This window comes from Marmota marmota, unplaced genomic scaffold (genome assembly GCF_001458135.2).
Source record: "Marmota marmota marmota unplaced genomic scaffold, marMar, whole genome shotgun sequence".
Classification (NCBI taxonomy): Eukaryota; Metazoa; Chordata; class Mammalia; order Rodentia; family Sciuridae; genus Marmota; species Marmota marmota.
In genome coordinates, this window is record NW_026000057.1 from 38,540,594 (window position 1) to 38,560,396 (window position 19,803).

At 36.3% G+C, this 19,803-nt stretch overlaps 1 protein-coding gene across 14 annotated transcripts in view; it reads right to left on the reverse strand.

Annotated features, from left to right (window-relative positions):
* Positions 1 to 19,803, reverse strand: part of Col25a1 (collagen type XXV alpha 1 chain) — a 469,539-nt gene that overhangs the window by 153,677 nt on the left and 296,059 nt on the right. For all 14 annotated transcript variants that reach the window (XM_048813730.1, XM_048813728.1, XM_048813727.1 and 11 more), the window contains exons 6-7: positions 1,271 to 1,297; positions 1,106 to 1,132 (exon numbers count right to left, since the gene is read on the reverse strand). In XM_048813730.1, the coding sequence (XP_048669687.1) occupies positions 1,106 to 1,132; positions 1,271 to 1,297 (54 nt within the window). The remainder of the gene's footprint in view (positions 1 to 1,105; positions 1,133 to 1,270; positions 1,298 to 19,803) is intronic.

Genomic DNA, 19,803 nt, shown 5'->3' on the forward strand with positions numbered 1-19,803 from the left:
TACTCTCTTGACCATTAAGAGAGAATTTTAGCTTGAAGCAGGTCACTGGCTAGAATAAGTACCCTGAAAACTCTCCAAGGTGTAATCATTATTTCTATATGAAGAATGAAGGATAAAAAGAAAAGTAAATCAGAACATAACCTCTATCTGGTTCAAGAAACACAAGGAGATAAGAAGACAAAAAACTTTCAGGTTTGCATCAACTGCAGTTTTTGCAAAAAACAAACCAATGAACCCCTGAAAGCCCTATGCAGTATAAATGAATCCAATAATTAACTAAACACAGTACACTTTACAGAAAGACTACATAGTTTCTGTTTTCAACCTGAAAGTTTCAAATGTGCTTTCCACTGGAAAAAAAAATTACTCTCTTCAACCAATTACTTGCTGTTGTGCATAGTGACATGAGAAAATTGAAAGGTATGTCTGAACAGAGCCACTACATCATTGGAACAGTATGTCTGAACATTTGGATAATAAGGCACAGATGTGAAGCAGAGGACTTGGCACTACCAAGGTAACAACAAAGCATTCACCATTGGTTATAATGGTTTAAAGGGCCATATTTGAAAAGAATAAAAGATCGCCCTTCCTCTCACTATGCTAAATCATGTTACACCTTTTATCTGCCTAAATATATGCAGAAAATCAGACAAATAAGTATTATTCCAACACAGGATAAATAATAAATATGTAGAATACATTAATATTTTTATCTGTAATAAAGCACATTTATGCAATAACACGTAAAGTTTAACTTAAGAAAAAAACCACATGGCCTTTATGTTGCAAAACAATGCATGCAAACCCAAAGGACCCAACAGTCATTGGGAAGGTGGCTGCTGAGGACAGCTAGAAGTGATGCTGCCCCTTAATCAGTGGTCTAATTATTGCAGAATGTTTTATTTATGGGCATCAGGTTAAGATAATGCACAAAATATATACATTAGTCATTATTAAGCTTTGTCACTTACAAGCAATGTGGTATTTGTGTCAGTCATTACTAAATTATGCAGCACGAGGGCAGTTATGACAGTGGGGTGCTTTCATTAAGTTTGGAGCAGGAAACTAATTTTCTGCCCAGAATAGGAAAAGTACAACTTACCCGAGGTCCCTGATCACCCTGTTCTCCCTGTATAATTGGAAGATAAGATGACAGCTTTAGCCAAAATCCATATGTGATACTTCTTAAAAAGGTCAAAATATAACAGTACAGGGTCATGCCAATATGGATTTCCAGTAAATTAGTTTTTGTCATGAATTTTCTTACCTTATCACCTTTTGGACCAGGGGGGCCCTGAAAAAAACAGAGAGAGGAGAAAAAAAAAGTGTAATTTAGAAAAAAACAATTGCAGCTTGAATAGATCCATCAGGTCAGTAGAAGATATATACAAAGGGCATGAAGATACAGATGTCAATGACATTTCTCAATAAATTTTGGTTTCTGAACTATAATTGTATTATAATTGGAATATGAATATGGCAATACGTGTGTGTATGTAGACATTCATGCAGCTATGTTTTGTCATCAGAATGTGATATGTTGAATGGATTTTCACAAACTGAACATACCTATGCAAGGAGATCTCAGTTAAAGAAACAACACTATCAGCAAGTCAGAAGCTCTGGTTGTCACATGTCCTTGTCATTACTCTCTACCACTTGTTAACTGCTATTCTGACCACTGTCAACTTTTTATAAATGAAATCACACAGTAAGTGTCTGCTTGTTTTTGATCAAAGTGTATGCAGTTTACTTATAATTTTGTGCATAGTTGTAGATGGTTGTTAGTGCTTTCTAATATTCCACTGTATGAATATAGCATAATTCATTCATTCATCCTCCTGTTGATGCCCGTTTGTTTCCAGAAGGTTAGAAGCTCTGGGCTATTAAAAATAGTGCTACAACAAACAGCCTCATACAAATCTTTTGGTGAAAAGTTGTATTCATTTCTGTTGGGTAATAGGAGTATCCTGTTTAATTTTAGTAGGTCCTGTCAAATAGCTTTCCCAAGTGGCTTCTACAATGTACACCCTCATCTGCAATATATGAGGGCTTCAGTTGTTCCACATCATCATCAATACTTGGTATTTTCGATCTTTTTCACATTATATGTTCTGATGGGGGTGTAATAATTTCATGTTTTTTAAAAATTTGTATTTCTTCTGTGTTCAGTAAGTTGAACCCCTTTTTATACATTTATTGGCCATTTTACATCCTCTTTTATAAACTATACACACTTTTTTCTCTTGTTCTATTGAATTGTTCTACTGCTTTGCTATAGTTCATTACACATTACATATTATATGCCATGCATCTGTATATAGATGGGTAGGGATACACAGTAGAGCTCTTTACATATTCTGAATGAGTCATTCATCAGCTATGTTAATGCAAACATATTTTCCCATTCTGTGTACTGCCTTTATATTTTCTCAAGGTGTTTTTTAAATGAATTTTAAATAAACTCAGTATAACATTTTTTTCTCTTTATAGTTGTGTTTTTTTTATTATTTCACATAAGAAATCTTTGCCTACTCCAATATCAAGAAGAGATTCTTCTACATATAGTCTCAAAACCAAAAGCTTCATTATTTTATCTTCCATATTTGGATTTGAACTCATTAGGAACTGATTTTGTAAATGATAGAGAAAAAAGCATCCTGACTTTATCGCCTAAGTGGATATCAAATTAACCAAACACCATGTATGGAAAAGGCATCTTTTCCCCGTTGTGGTACTAGGTTACCTTTGTCATAAATCAGGTGACCATACATGTATGTCTCTTTTCAGAAATTTCTTCTTTGGTGGGCAGCTGTCTATTCTTTAGGCACTTTGAGATTTTTCTCTGCCTTTGAACAAAAGCACTAATGGGAAATACTCATTCTAGAGGTATTAATTATGCTGTCTTCTCTAGTTCTTAAATATGAAGTCATGTTTTGTGGTTCAGCCCAACGTAAGGAACTGGAGCATTTCTAAGTCACCTTTAATCTCTCAGCTGTTTTTAGCAGGATTGGGAGACAAGGACAAGCTCAGACAGGAAGTAAAGTCAAGGTTACTAACCCCTATCTTAAGTTTCCCCTGCTGTGCCTCTGCAGGTGGGCACATAGCAATATTCCATCTAAATACTTTCTTCTGCTAAGAGCCAGTCACAGAGGAACTACTCTAGCTAGAGCTGAGAGGTTATCATGAAATTAAGAGTAACAGATCAGGTCTCATATTTTGTTTATTTTACATTGACAAAGAACTTTCACCTGTTATTGCTTAATCTTTCCCATAATGCAAGGCAGAACTTATTATGATAATCCTTACATAAACGTCCTAAATGAAACTCAAATCTTATCTATGTTAGGCCTCTTGTGAGTCTGTCAGGCTTCTAATCCAGTCTTCATGACTTCAAATGCTGGGGTTTTGATACTAAAGCTCTTGAACACAGATCTAGAACTGCATTCTCAGAGTCATGTCAGGTATCTGGTACCTGCCCTCAGCATTGTGCCTTCTGAAATGCCTCCCAACTGCACATTCCCCACTGCCATGGACATTGGTCCCAAGACCCCAAGAGTCTAAATGAGAGAAAACAAGGAGAGCTAGAGGGTGACAGGAAGCTAGACCCTGGGATGACCTTGATAAAAACCTTTCACTCAGATCAGTAGAGGAAAGGGACCTGGGAGTGGTAGGGGGGAGGGAGGGGAGCAGTGCCAGGGACTGATATTGGTCATTATTGTATGCACGTATGAGTATGTAACAACAAATCCCACCATTATATACAAACATAATGCACCAATAAAAAAAACATAGGGAAAAAACATAAAAACCTTTCCCTCTTATCTGCAAATTATTTTATCACTGAAAAAAAATTATTTTATCACTGAAGTGAGAAAATTATTCTTTCTTAAAAGAGAAAATTATTTTTCTTAATGTTTTCAGTAAAATTTTAATATCCTTATTAATATTTTCAATAAATCAAGTTGTAAGTAAAAATGATAGTCTACCTACTGTCTGTAAAACTAAGGAATTTACTTGGTAATTTTCACACATACAAATGTTCATTAATTCTGTTCAAGTCGAATTATATTTTTGGTAGAGCAAAGGAAAAGAATAGTGAGGGGATTCCTACCATCATATTTATGCAATAGAATGAAGACTCTAGTCTTGATTTAAGTTGCATGTCATTGAACTCTATTTTGACTTTTACATACATCTGTTGGATGTCTATAAAGAGTTCACCAATGTTCTGAGTACTAGTAGAGCATATGATGGGAGAGGCTGATTTAAAAAGATGTGGACTGTCCCTGTCCTCAAAAAACTAACTGGCTTAGCACAATTTACTGGCATTCAGGAAAAATGACTCCTAGTTAAGTCCAACAACTTTAAGGTCAGCTTTTAATATAGACTATACCCAGGTTTTTCCCCTCTTCCCCTGCCTGCTTTCGCTAATAAGATTTCAGAGGCCAAGCCTTCCAAAGGCACTCTGTGAGGTTCTAAGGCATGTTCTAAGGCTTTTCTGTAAAAAATTTTATTACAGTAGGGAACAGAAGCAACTCCTTTTCTCAAAGTCCAATGACCAAGGCCAAAGCCACATGTGTCAACTAGTGCTCTGTAGCTGGAGCGCCTGGAGCAAGGACGCTTAATTCACGAACACATGAAATCTTGCACTCAAAACTGAGCAATAAATACTGCTGCTTCAAGAGCGGGTGTTTCTGAGCAGACAGCATGGCGTCCTGACACCTGCCAGCTCAAGACAGAAGCCAAGCCGAGGTCAACCTCCACTCACAGCTGTGGTGGCTGCTTGGGACACTCAGCCCCCACTTGTGTGTGGGATTAACAGCAGGTGTTTTCTTCTGTTCTAACTGAAATCCCACTTTTCTTTCTGAGTTGAATTTCTTCACTGAAACCTGGATTTAATCTGAAGACCAGAGTGGGTCACCTTTGTAAACAGCATTTCAAAATTTGGGAGCTGTGGTTGTTTTCTAAGCCAAAACATTACAAATTTTTAAAAAAGAGAGAGTTCTTTGATTATTAACTTTAGTTAGATCATGATTTCAGTTTTGCTTTGTCTTTAATTTAAAAAAAAACCTCATTACTATTTATTAAAGGATAGAGACCAATACAAATTAATAACTCTATTTGATTTACAGTATATCAGTAAATGGCATTTTGTTGTTTCCAACAACACCAAGTTTATCAATCTAATACTTAGATGTATTTATTGTTTGGGTAACAATGTCAATGGCTGGATGGTTAACTATTGCTAAAACCAAGTTGAGATCAATGAAAAGGAAATAAGGCAAAATTAGTATCGTAATTAACTAGGCTGTGAGTCACAGATTTATATCAGGTTTCTTTTGGGATTCCCCACTTTCTTGTCTTCTCTAGAATGTTGGAATTTGATCTATAAAAGATGTATTAAAGCACACTTTATTTTTTTTTTTTTTTTTTTTTTAATATTTATTTTTTAGTTTTCAGCGGACACAACATCTCTGTTTGTATGTGGTGCTGAGGATCGAACCCGGGCCGCACGCATGCCAGACGAGCGCGCTACCGCTTGAGCCACATCCCCAGCCCCTAAAGCACACTTTAATAAATAAAAAATTTGAAATGATTTTTCTAGATAGATTTATGCAATTAGGTCTCATTACATAAATTCTAAAAGGTACTAGTAACGTTCATATTTATTAGTGTTGATAGTAGTTGGAACATTTCTTTTAGGGAATTGTTAGTGTTAACAATGTGGCACTCAGTTAACTGGTTTACTGTCACACTCTTTATAAATTTTGGAGGCAAACTTCAAAGTAGCTCTTGTTCAAACAACTTTAAATTCAGCAATTATAGTGTACCTTTCTGTTTGTTCCAAGTTGTTGATGTAGGTCTTGGCCTATATTGATTCTAGTCTCCCAAATCTATTTCTTGCTCAACAACTAAGGTTTTAGCTATTTTTTCCATTCTCTATTGTCTATTTCAATTAAATGGGAAAACTAAACTAAAAGCATAAAGAAGTACAATGAATAACACTCAGGAAAATATTGGATTTTAATGTACATTACAGAAACTGAAATGCAACTGGCCGAGAGAGAGATTCACCTGGTTTGGGCATCCCCAAAAATGGTCTTTTATTCATTAGAACCTTAAATTTTACTTCTTTTCTTTTTTTTTATTTGTTAAATTTTACTTATTTTCAACTGGAAAAAGTAAAGAGGGACTAATTTTTAAGATAACAATCATGAAAACAAAATCAAATTCTGCTAGTTCTGCTAAAGCTAGAAAAAAAGAGACTAGGAGCAAATCCTAGGAATTCTTGGCAGCCAGGGCTGATGGGATAGAAGTGAGGTTATGATTTCTAGCCCAGAAAAGCATAGATAAGTTTATTTTTCTGGGCTAGAAATCTAACGATTTTTTTTCTGGTTAATTTTTTCATTACTGTAGAATTATGAGGACAAGCAAGTCAGATTCTCTAAGCATTTATGGCTGTCATACAGGAATCTGGAGGAGGGACATGTAAGTCAAGTCTCAGTCTATGGGATAAACACTGTGTTGTGGGAGAATGGAGAAGAAGAGGTAGGAGAGCTGGAGTCGAAAGGTGCTACTGTGATGTTGTCCAGAGTTAAGGGAGCCTGGGAGGAGTGCTCAGACAGATGGGAAGGTGTGTCTAAGGGTGAGAAGGGTACGTGTTATCAGAGAAAGACAAAGAGGTTTGGACAGTAAGAACAGAAGTGGAGTGGGGACTGGAGATAGGGTATAGTGGAAGAGAGAAAGGCTGATCAACTACACCCAGGTGTCTGGGTCAGATTCTGTCTTTAATTTAACAAGAGGAGATGAGATGAAATGAAGCCTGCTTTGCTTTGTGGCACTCAGAGCAGGGAGTGTTAGGGCTCCCTAGGAAGTTGTCACTTTAGTCCAGGAGAGAGATGGTAAAGGTCTGAATTCAGTTATGGTAGTGAGGACACGTGGCAAGTTCTAGATTTGGGAGACATTTCTGAGGCAGAACCAATGAGACCACCTAACTGATTGGACAGGGAGGCCACTGGCAGATCAACATGGTTTGAGTAGGTCCTGCTCATTGGAACAGTTACAGTTCTGTGAACTTGCAGAAGAGCATTGGCCTAAGTCAGTTCAATCTAGACCAATGCAGCAGTTCAGAGCGAAATGAATCATATCAGGTTTAATATCCGTGTTTAGGGTTGTATTTCAAATCCAGAGTGTTGGTAACTACAGATGGTCTAATTGAAAATAGGAGAGAGAGAGAAGGAGACACAGAGATAAAGAACTGTCATCACTACCAAATAAGAAGTGCACAGATGATACATCACAGCCACTGTGCCACCACCACTCTGAAGCCACTATTCTTCCTTAATTTCTGCAAAGAGGACATCTTTATTGCATTTCCAAACAGACTATAAAATTCCCATATTTTAAAAGAATATTTTTCCTATTCTTTCAAAAAGTAGTAAAACAGGGTCTCCCACCCCAGCAGTTCTCTGAGAACACAGGGCAACACCTTGGTCTAATGTTGGTCTTCTTTCTGAAGGGCTCAGGCACTCTTGCAAACATCATTTTATAAATATTCACAGTGTCCCAGGGAGTAAGAAAACATGGAATATCCAGTTTTTCTCTTGCACAACTAAAATACAAGAATTAACTCTACTGATTGTAAGACTTCTGCCTACTCCTTAGATCTGTTATTGACTTGGCCAGGGGTGTAACGAGATGTGCACTCAAACCATATAAAGAAATTGAATTTGAGACCCTAATTTTTAACAGGTATCTGAATGTGCAGAAAACTATACTGCAAATAGTATTAATGATTGAAAATTTAGTGTTTTATTTGAAAAATACAATGATCTAAGGATGAAGAGAGTAAACATACTGATGTCCTTAAATCCAAAGGAGTCTTGGAATATGTCCCGAGTGGATGGCTGAAAACATTTGGAGACTATGCAAGTTTAATATAGTTTACCTCCTTTGTTCAGGAATCATTGCCAAAGAAAACAAAACAAAAACTTCATTGTAGTTTTCACCACATTACTTTAATGAATAAAACAAGACTGAACTTTAAGTCCTAGAAACACCTAGTTACCTCTACCTTAAAGTAGGTGCTCAATTAATTCTTGCTGAATTGAAACAGAAAGAATGCAGTAAAACTTTCTGCTGTTCAAAGCAGAAACATATAAAGAATAATAGAAGAACCAGATTTGATGTTGCTGCAGAAGAGCTGTTTATTATAGTGTCAAACTCTGCTAAGCCGGGGAAGGGAATTATAGCTATAAAAAGATTTATAGCTTCAGACTTTACACTTTTCATTTTACATTGAAGATTAAAAGTGACCAAGCAGAAGGGGGTAGATATAAAGCAAAATTTAGAATATCAAAAACAGCTTCTTACTAGAAAACTAATTTTTATAGCTATTATTTTCTGGACATTTTCTGGAGTGAAACAGTAACTCAAAGGTCTTTTGTGATGTCCACTTGCACCCTGAATGAGGGACTATATGTGGCCATGGTCAATCTTAAATCATAAACAGCTGCCACAAGGAAGCAATTAGTGGGTCTAGCACTAGAAGAAAATTTAGAAAATCCAAACATTAAAAAAGAACTCTGAAAAGTAAGACTGATGTTATGGAGTGAAGGGCTTATAAAACAGTGGGGATCAGGGACACTCCCTCTGGCTTTCTTTTCTAACACAATACAAATTAAATACAGTCACATCGCTTCTCCTGCCAATCAAAACTAAAGGGTCTATTCTTCCTAGCATCATTATTTGCTCTAAATGTTTTAAGAGATTGCAAAAAATTTTCTTTGATTAACTTTGAATTTTTTTATACTTATTTTTTAAGAGGTCAAACAAAACAAACTCCATGGTGAAAGACTTGGAATTCTAAACATTCCTTTTGTGGAAAGAAAGTATCATCTTGCTCTCCATGTGGCCACAGTAGCCCCTGTGATTTTACAGCTAATGGTGTAAGCTATCTGCAATACTCTTAGGTATTCAAATGTATTCAGAGATACATCCATCATTAAGCCCTAGGTTTAATTTATAATCTATTTCAACATGTTTCCTAATACACCAGTCCAACATAATTTTGTCCAGGCTTCTTACAAAGGTTAAGATGATTGGAAGGTCAATTTGATTTTTTTTTTTTTTGCTTCATTTCTAGTATCTTATTGAGCAGTATGCATTTTGTGAAATGCAGTTGTGCAGAACACAAGGACAAAGGCAAGATGTCCTTTAAAGCCTAAGGAGATATTCAGAAGGAATGAAAAAAATCCCTTACACCTGTCAGGTGAGTTTAAGAGAATCTGAATCTCAGGACATGGATATGCTTCTCAAACTTCCAATGTACATTGGATCTTCATAATTTTGGCTGGTGGCTAAGATGATCAGAAGCTCTTACTAGAAGCTTCGACAACAACCACACCCTCCATGTTTGGATTCTTCATTATTTTCCTCCTCTCTCTCTCTGTGGAGTGAACATAACACTGCGCCTACCCACCTGCTTGTCTGTTCCCCAACTTGGCCCTACTTGTCCTTTTCCTCAAAACAACATGACCATTCCCTTTGACTTCTCCCCAGAATCTCCCAACACATTCACTGAAAGACAAGAGCACCATTCCCTCCTTTAAATGTACTATCTTCTTTCCTAGCAATTCTACCTCCTTCCCAATATAACAAATAGGTTAGAGAAAGAAAAGAAGTTAGATTTGTGGGAAGAATGAAGAGGGAGCAGAGAAATCCTATTTTTATAGTCTGGTTTTGGGAGAAATAAAGGAATATGAGGCAAAATACATACTGCTCCCAGGGGCACTGCTCTCCATCAAGAAAGGAAAGCTGAGATATGGAAGGGAAACTGCTTCTCTAGTCCTGTAGGACCTGGAAAGGATCGATCCTGAGCTAAGCCAAATAAACTGGAGCTTTGGGGAGAAAGGGCTGACAAAACCCATAAATGTTCTGATTGCTATAATTTGTGCCTCAACTTTTTTCTTTTCACTCAACTTCCCTTCGTTAGCTATCAAATACACCCCCAGGCTTCAACTTGACTTATGTCCTCAACGCTTTTTCAAGCTATAGTCCTGTATTTTCAACTACTCACCAGATGTCGAAGCTGAGATAGACCACTATTAGCTCAAATTCAACCTTCTCAAACCAAACTTCTCCATTTCTGCTGCAAGACGACCATGATTACAGACTTTCCCACTTTTGTTAAATACACAACCACTCCTCCCTGCCTAAAAGCTCAGTTTCACATTTGATTCAGCAAATTTAATCTAAGTCAAGTCCTGTAAGTTTTATTTCCCATAAAATCCCTTGAATCTATCCCCATCGGCCCATGCTGGCTGCCAGCTTCCTTGTCCACAAGCCCCTCTTGACGTTTCCTGACTCTACTCCACCCTACATGCTTTGGTGAAACTTGGTTTTCTCGCTGGGCATGGAGGCACATACCCATAGTGCCAGCTATTTGGAAGGTTGAGGTGGGAGGATCACTTAAGCTCAGGAGTTTGGGGCCAGCCTAGGCAACACAGTGAGACCAACACAGGGAGACCATTTTTTTTTTTTTTCCTAAAGCACATTTCTGAACATATCATTCCTCAGCTCAAAAAACTTCAGGGGCCCATTTGAAAACCCACCGAGCAGAAGCAGCCATGGGCAACACTCCTGAATGGGTGTAAAAGCCATTTGGCAGCACTGCTGACTGAATCAACTAACTGATGAAACAGTATGTGCTTCCTGATGTAAACTAGGAAGTAGACTGTGCCTTTATAACATGTTTCCTAAAAATTGGAGCAAACTTAATAAAACCTCTAAATGTAACTTGTAGTTAAATACAGAAAGTAGGGGAATGAGTTAAACAACACCATGAGGAAATAATTAGACCAATACAGAATGTGAGAAAACACACACACACACACACACACACACAACAAATGTCCTAGAAAAATTTTTAAAAAAGGGAAACTACTATAGAATACCAGAGACTGAAGGATTTTAATAATTAAGGGCTCAGTGTAGGCTTTGAGTATTGATTCAAACAAAGCATTTGTACAAAGACATTTTGTGGACAAATGGGGGGAACTTGAATTCAGACTGGGTATGATGATATTAAGGAATTATTGTTAATTTTACTAAGACTGTTGATGATGTTAAAATACACCAATAAAAAAAATGATAGAGTGTCTGCTTAGCATGTGTGAGGGTCTGGATACAATCTCCAGCACTAAATAAATAAATAATAAACAAGTGGAAAGGATTTGTGAAATAAGATTAGAATTTGTATTTCTTAAAGCTGAGTGACAGGTGATGGGTCTAGGTCAGTTTACAATACTGTTTTCTTTTTGAGTGTGTTTGAAAAATTTCCATAAGTAGTTACCTATTTTTAAATTCATTTACAAAGGTCCTCTGATTCCTACCAAATCAAGAGTGATTGTGCCAGTGTCCAATTCCTTTATAACCTGCAGTTAATTTTTCCTTTTTGCCTTATTTCTCCTCTCCTCCAGCCAGCCTTGAATACCTGCTGTTCCCAGAGTGACCTTTGCTACTGTCATTTTCTGTCAAATAAACATAAAAAATGATCATATTGTTTGGAATGATTAGAGCACATCTTTCATAACACCTCTTACTTGGCAGCTGAACTATGGTGCTACTTAGAGTCAAAATAAACAGGACACTTTTGAGTTTCTGAAGGAAATTTCTGTCCTTTCAGTAAAGTCCCCTCTCCCTGATCCACCCCACTTTGGTTATAGTCAGCCACTGGTCCACCTTGGATATCTCACTTTCCTTAGTATCACCTCGTCCTCCTTCGGATGTGCCCTTTCTTGTGTTTCAACTCCTGAAACACAAGCTCCTCTTTCATGAAAGGTGGCTCACCCTGCTGGAAGGAAGGTTTGTTCACCCTAAAATACTACCTCCTAGGCAGGAGAAGGACAGTCTATCCTCTTTGCTGGGGAAGAAAAACACTGACCTTAGAGTTTTATATGTACTAGCACATGACCTCTGGCAGGTCATCTAAATTCTTTAAGCTTCAGTTTCTTCATCTGTAAGATGGAGTGAAGATAATTACCTCCAATGGGAGCTGCAGGAAGCAATTAAAAGACCAGGGTTTTCTTTAAAAGTTACTTCCTTTCACATCTGCTTTAATTCTAATGTGTAGTTTTGTTCCTTCTACATGGTAAATATTTAATAAATACATTAGCAGGTTTCCTGCAACTGTTACTCACCAGGGCCAAAATTAGTATTCTCTTAACAGCCTGTTGGCAATCAAAAAGTGACAGATACCTGTGTGCTCAACTTGCTTCTAAGGACTGCTAGTGAATACATGAGAATTCAGCTAGAAATTCTATCTTTGGGGATCACTATGATTTCTCATCTGTTGACTCATGACACTAGTTCAGAAGAAGTAAGACTAATAGCAAAAAGGCACAGTAGTGCATGCCAGTGATCCCAGCCACTTGAGAGGCTGAGGCAGGAGGATAGCAAGTTCAAGGCCAGCCTGGGCAACTCAGCCAGACCCTGTCTCAAAATAAAAAATAAAAAGGACTGGAGATATGGCTCAATGGTACAGCACCCCTGGGTTCAATTCCCATTACAAATCCATCCATTCATCAATCAATCAACCTTGCATCGTCTTCGGGGGTGAAATAAACACAATTCAATGAGTTCAATAGGAAAAAAAAATTCTCATAAACCTAGGCAGATAGTTTTGGCTCCTGTCTTCCTTTTCCCTGTGACTCCAGACTTTGAGAAAGAATGTTCTATTTTTCAATCTTCCCCTCATTCAATACGAAGTCACTCCTAAAATCACGTCAATGCTGCTTTTAAAAAAAACACAATGCTACTGAAATGACTAAATGACCTCCTACTTGCAAACCCAGTGACAGTATTTCACAAGCCTGGGTGCCTTCCTTAGCTTCTTTGGCAATGTTTTCCTCGGGTCTTCCATCTGATGGTGCTTTCTTGGTCTCCTTCCTCAATCCTCTTCCTTTCTGCACTTCATAACTAATCTCACCCCTAGCTTTTCTTTCCCCTCTACATTCACTTCCAAACTTTCAGCCACTACTTGCCTACTCTATTCCCAGCTGTGGCTTCTCTCCAGGACTCTACTTGTGTCCACCCTACATCTTCTCCCAGATAGCTTGTTCTCATCTTAGATCACTATGTCCACCATTAAGACTGGCTAGTTCTCTTCTGAAATTGCATACTTTCTTCAGAGCTCTACTGGCCCAGATTGAGGCTTGGTATTAATTAGATAAGGAAGATTTTCCTCTGGATGGTGGTAGCCCCAGGCCAAGGTTCATGACTTGGCAAGTAGAGCATGAAGTGATTTTAGAGAGTACCCTGCCCTTGGCTGAGCCCTCTTGTACAGTGCACAACTTACACAAATGTTAAGTGGCAGGAGTGATGGTGAGTTTATGGCAAGTATAATATTTCTTTCAAAAACTCAAAACCCTACTGTGCTTTTTCTAAAATTCTCCATAACTCATGTTGCCAGGTATGATGCTTCAAGAAAGGTGCCTCTCTTCTAAGTAAAATGATAACCAATATTTATTTGAGTATGTCAATTGAGGATGTATCATCTTTGAATTACACTCAATTCCATGTATTTCTTATAAAAAGAATTTTTTTCTAAATGTAAATTATTAAAGTAGATTTCTACATGACTTAAGATCTTAAATAATTAGCACAAATATGCAAATATACTAGTCATTTGGGTAGGGGGAAAAATACCTGAAGCCATAAATTTCACTTACAGAGGGAGGAAAGTCTTATTCTTTATGTTAACTAGGTTTAAATGTGTTCAACAAAAAGAAGGCCTTTTAAAAGTCTGAGATGGCTCAAAGTACATTGATTTTATTTCAATAAAGATCAAAATTTTGAATTTAAACTCTGTCACTAAAATTCTTTGAATTAAAACACTATAATTAAGGAGAATTACATTATTTAATTCAAAATTTTGAATTAAAACACTATCATTAAGAAGAGTCATGGGGCTGGGGTTGTGGCTTAGCAGTAGAGCACTCGCCTAGCACGAGGCCCTGGGTTTGATCCTCAGCACCACATAAAAAAATAAATAAAATAATGGTATTGTGTTCAACTACAACTAAAAAATAAATATTAAAAAAAAGAAGAGTCATAGGCTGGGGTTGTGGCTCAGTGGGAGATGGCTTGTCTAGTATGTACGAGGCACTAGGTTCGATTCTTAGAACCACATATAAATAAATGAATAAAATAAAGGTCCATTGACATCTTAAAATGTAAAAAAAAAAAGTTATCACACATACAAATGTGTACATAACTGTTCACTTTACAGAAGGTCCTATACTCTAACCATATCCAACAGCAATAATCACTTTTCATGAATTTCCTAACTTTCAGACTGAATTATTTATCTAAAACATCAAATATGTTGAACAATTATAAGATTAATACCATATGACTGTTTCAGTGAGTACTCATGAGAGAAGTACATATGTGGGTGTTTATGCACAAATAGGCTTTAATAACACTGATTTAAGTGCTTCATTAAGTTAGGTATCAAGTCAAACCAATCATCCTCATTTTGCATTGAAAAAAGTTAGATAACCTGCTCAAACTCATGTAAGTTGTAAGTGGTAGACCAGAATTTAAATCCAGGGGTCTATCTCCAGAGCCCACACTTTCAACTCCATGTGTGTTTCACATGCTACCTTAAAAATAGACTTCTAGTTCATTGCATTAGACAAAGGAGAAAGAAGGGAAGAGGGAATGGGAATAGGAAAGACAGTAGAATGGATCAGACATAACTTTCCTATGTTCATTATGAATATACAACCAGTGTAACTCCATATCATGTACAACCACAAGAATGGGAAGTTATATTCCATGTATGTATAATATGTCAAAATATACTCCTCCATCATGTATATCTAAAAAGAACTAAATAAATAAATAAATAGACTTCTAATCCTGAGCAACAGGAGCAAGGCTTGGGGTATCATAAAACCTGATCTTAAATTATACTACAGAACTATAATAACAAAAACTGCATGGTATTGGCATAAAAACAGAAACAAAGATGAATGGAATAGAATAGAAGACATAGAGACAAATCCACGTAAATAGTCATCTGATCCTTAAGGAAAGGTGCCAAAAATATACACTGGAGAAAAGACAGCCTTTTGAACAAATGGTGCTGGGAAAACTGGATATCAACACATAGAGAGTAAAACTAAATCCCCATCTCTCATCCTGCAACTAAAAATAAATCAAAGACCTAGGAATTAGACCAGAAACAGCAAAATTGCTAGAAGAAAATATAGAGGTAACACACCAAAACATTGATGCAGCCACTAACTTCCTTAATAAGACTCTTAATGCTCATGAAATAAAACTAAGAATCAGAAAATGGGACAGCATTAAATTAAAAAGCCTCTGCACAGCAAAGGAAATAAGACTGTGAAGAGAGAGTCTAAAGACTGAGGGAAAATCTTTGTTAGCTGCTCTTCCAACAGGGATTAATAATCAGAATATATAAAGAACTGAAAAAAAAAACTTTAACACCAGAAAACCTCACTCACTCAATAGATGGGCCAAAAATATAAAGAAACATTTCTCAAAAGAGGAAATATAAATAGTCAGCAAATACATAAAAAAAATGTTCAACATCCATAGCAATCAGAGAGATGCAAATCAAGAGTAGACTGAGATTGCATCTTATCCTAGTTAGAATGCCAATCATTGAGAATACAAATAATGATAATGCTGTAAGGATGTGGGCTAAAATGTACACTTATATATGGCTGATGGGACTGCAAATTAGTACAAACACTTCAGAAAACAGTATAGAGATTACTCAAAAGACTGGGAATAGAACCACCACACAATCCAGCTTTCCTACTCCTTATTTATCCAAAAGAACTATAATAAGCATATTATAGTGATATATGCATACCAATATTTATAGCAGCTCAATTCACAATGGCCAAGTTATGAAAACAACCTAGGTCCTCATCAATAGATAATGGATAAAGAAAATGTAATATACATACACAATGCAGTTTTATTCCATTTATATAAAGAAGAATAAAATCATGGCATATGCTGAAATGGATAGAATTAGAGAATGTCATGCTAAGTAAAATAAACCAGATTCAGATAGTCAAGCGCTGAATTTTTTTCTCACATGTGGAACTAAAGAGAAAAAAGAAATAAAAAAGGGGGGATCTCACAAAAGTAGAAGGAAGATCAGTAGAATAGAAACAGGGGAACAGGGGGAAGGAAATGGGAAAAGCTAGGGAATCAAATCGACCAAATTATACTAGGTGTGAATATACCACAGTGGATTCCAATTTTATATATGACTATAATGCATCAATTAAAACAAATAAATAGAAGGAAGATCAATAGAATATAGTAAAGGGATCAGAGAGAGGGAAGAAAATGGAGTAAGTGAAATGGAAGCTATATGCATTTTATGAGTGTGTCAGAATGAACCTCACTACTATGTGTAACTCTAATGTACTAAAACTTTTTAAAATTAAAAAATATATACTGCTAAAAGCTGATATCTTCAGTTAGTTCAGCCACTTAATCATATGCACATAAATTATCATTAAATACAAATTAGTAAATGCATATATATTTATTTTTTTAACAAAAAATTATTGTGGGACTGAGGGTATAGTTCAGTGGAAGGGTGTTTGCCTAGCATGTGTGAAGACCTGGGTTCAATCTGCTGCACCACACACACATACATGTGCACAAATTTATCGTGTGTTTTCTACTTATTAACACTGCATAAAGAAAATGAGATACAAAACTGAGTGGTTTGGGGAGTAACAGCTTCCATATAGGTAAGTATGGGATTAACTTAATTATTCACGAAATTCTACATGTTGTTCACCTTAATTCAGATGTTATTAAGAGGAATGTATTTGCTAGAGAATATGGCATAACACTGGTGATAGAAATTCTTCAATTTCAGTGGGATAAAATTGTAAACTAAATTAAACTTTGACATAATATTATACCATTTAAATACACGAATGATAATGTAAAAACATAACATGGATTCTAGTAAGATAAACAAGCTGTTATATTATGTGTATTCTTAATACTATAAATCATCTGGAGTACAATGGAGGCTTTCATATCACATTAACCATGTACTTAAAAATATCAAAAAACGAGTAAAGCATTAATATTTGTATTATTACCATCTTTGTCATATAAAATATAGATAAAATGTATGGGGGATGATAATATTTTGCAAGTTTAGCATGATTTATTCAATATGGACTCCATTACCAGCTTAATATGACAGTTCTATTGTCAGTTGAGTAAAATCAAGACTTTCTCCCAACATGTGTGCACACGCATGCACTTATTTCTCAAAGAATGTGTATGTCCTCCCTCTGCCCCCAAGTCAGACTATGCGAATCTGGAAAAGGCTAGATGGGAACACAAACATGAAATATGGGAATTGCTAAAGTGTTAGGTTAGAAGGAGCTTAGTATATAATTTAAAACATATGAATGGAAACTTAAATACTGCCCCCAAAATATAATACTTTATCTAGGAACAATTCCTTACAAGGCATACACAGCTTGAATTTTGTAAATTTTAGCAAAATATCGTGAAATGGCAATGACAATATCAGAAAAAAAGAGAAAGAAACAAAAGGGATTTGGGTGAAAAGGCAATGTGACATCTTCTACTTCTTTTCAAGTGTATCTGAGAAAACACAAATGGAAGCCACACGCCTCCATGTGCAGTTGTCTGATGGTATTTGCTTGTGGTTTTCTCTTACATTTCTTTCTCACTGGGTAATACAGAATTACAACACACACCACTTCAGTGCTCCAAATTCCTAAGGGAATCATAGCTTCTTCATGTTCACATGCAACTCCAAGTCCGAGTTACAAGAGGGCTTAGAAACTGTAAAAACTTTATGTAAAAAAAAGAGAGTCTTGATATGGAAGGGTAACCCACCTAAGACAATGATCCCACTACTTTACATCCTCTATTGAAGGTACAGATAGGATTATATGGACCACAGAAAATGTATTTTTGAGAAAAGTGTATGATGGAATTCTGTGAACCTTTTAAAAAACAACTAGCTTCTACATTTTCTATTATTGTAATGATTTATTAGTGGGAAAATATTAATTGTGTATTATGCCACAATCACTATAAACTACTTAAATACTATAAACTACTTAATACACAATCACTATAAACTACTTTCTTTAAGATTTGCTTGTTAAAAATCAAAGACAACTCTTGAACCTCACAAATAAATCGTTAGGAAATAAAATATCAGAAGTATGACCCTGGGTTAGTGCTGTTTATTTTCACCAAAGGTAAGATGTCAATATAAATAAACTCCTTCCTACAATTAAAGAAAACAAAGGTATCTAAAGTCTACAAGCCATTTGGAATCAAGATACTGAAACTGATAAACGTTGAGTAAAGTCCCAGCTCTCAGAAACCTCAAAGACTTGTTTTGCATGTCGTTATTTATGACATGATGTTACTGGCTGGGGCATTTAGATAAAATACAAAAAAATTGATCATTTTCTCTTTCCCCCAGCTTCTATTTCCTTATGCTCTTCTATTTGTTGAACTGTTGTTATGTGCAAAGAACTAAGTTAGATGTTATGGAGAGTAGATCTTGCCCCTGAAGATCATAAAAGCTGTTAAGAAAGTAGAAAAAAAGATGTTTATAAATAACCAAGATACAACTGAAAGAGGAAGAAGGAGAAAGGGTATTAATATTTCCTGAGTGCTTGCCATGTTCGAGGCACTACATTAGACATTTTACATACAGCATATTACTTTAATCCTTTCACCATCTGTTGAGATAAGATAGTATTATCTCTGCTTTACAGATGGGAAAAATGACCCTCAGAGTGACTGAGGAATTCTCCCAACATGGCAGTGCTTGCAAGTGGTAGAGCGAGGATTTGACTTATGATCTGTCTGACTTGAACATCTATGCCCGTTTTTTTCAAGTGTATAATATTATAAAAAGATGAACAGATAAAGTAATGTGGGAATCCAGAAAAAAGCAGAAGTCACGTTTGGGTAAGGGAGAGTAAAGACATCTTGTTAAAGCAGCAGCATTTCACTATGCAAGGTGATCACGTTTGGACACGTGAAAACCAAGGGTTAAAAGGGAAGCTGTTTACGAGAAAAGGCAAAAAAAAAAAAAAACGTTTTTGATGAGAAAAAAAATTAAATGTTTTCATTTCATTTGGGTAATGCATACAGTCTAGAAAGAGTATCACTGAGAAGTTAATGAAAGATAAGTCTGGAAAACCGACCAAGTCAGAGGATGTGAATGTCAGGCAAGAAACTAGATTCTAGTCTAAGTGGTAAACATATTGAGACTCAAAGCTTTGGGGGATCATAAGAGTGACATAATCAGAACTATGGCAGAAAATGTTACCTGGCCAGGATACACAGGACAAGGTCGATAGAATACTCCATTCCAACTCTCAATGCCTCCACAATAGTGGCAGGAAAATGCCAAATATTTATTTTTCTCTGCTTTTCTTATTGCAGCAAAAATGGCCAGGTAACAGGCATGTCTTCACAGTGTGAGGAATGGAAATGGGGAAGTCGGGGCCAAAAGAAATGGAAATCCAGAATCCTGTCAAGTAGTCAGTGAGCTGGGGCATTTAATCATTCAATCCACCATTAGCATGGCTGTATAAAACTATGACTCTCTCACTTAGTTGGAAAGAGGAAAGGAAAAGGAGGACATGGAATGAACAGTGTAAGGTAGAAAGGGCACATAGGGTTGGGGAGTTAGAGGATATCTCCGTGCCAGAACAG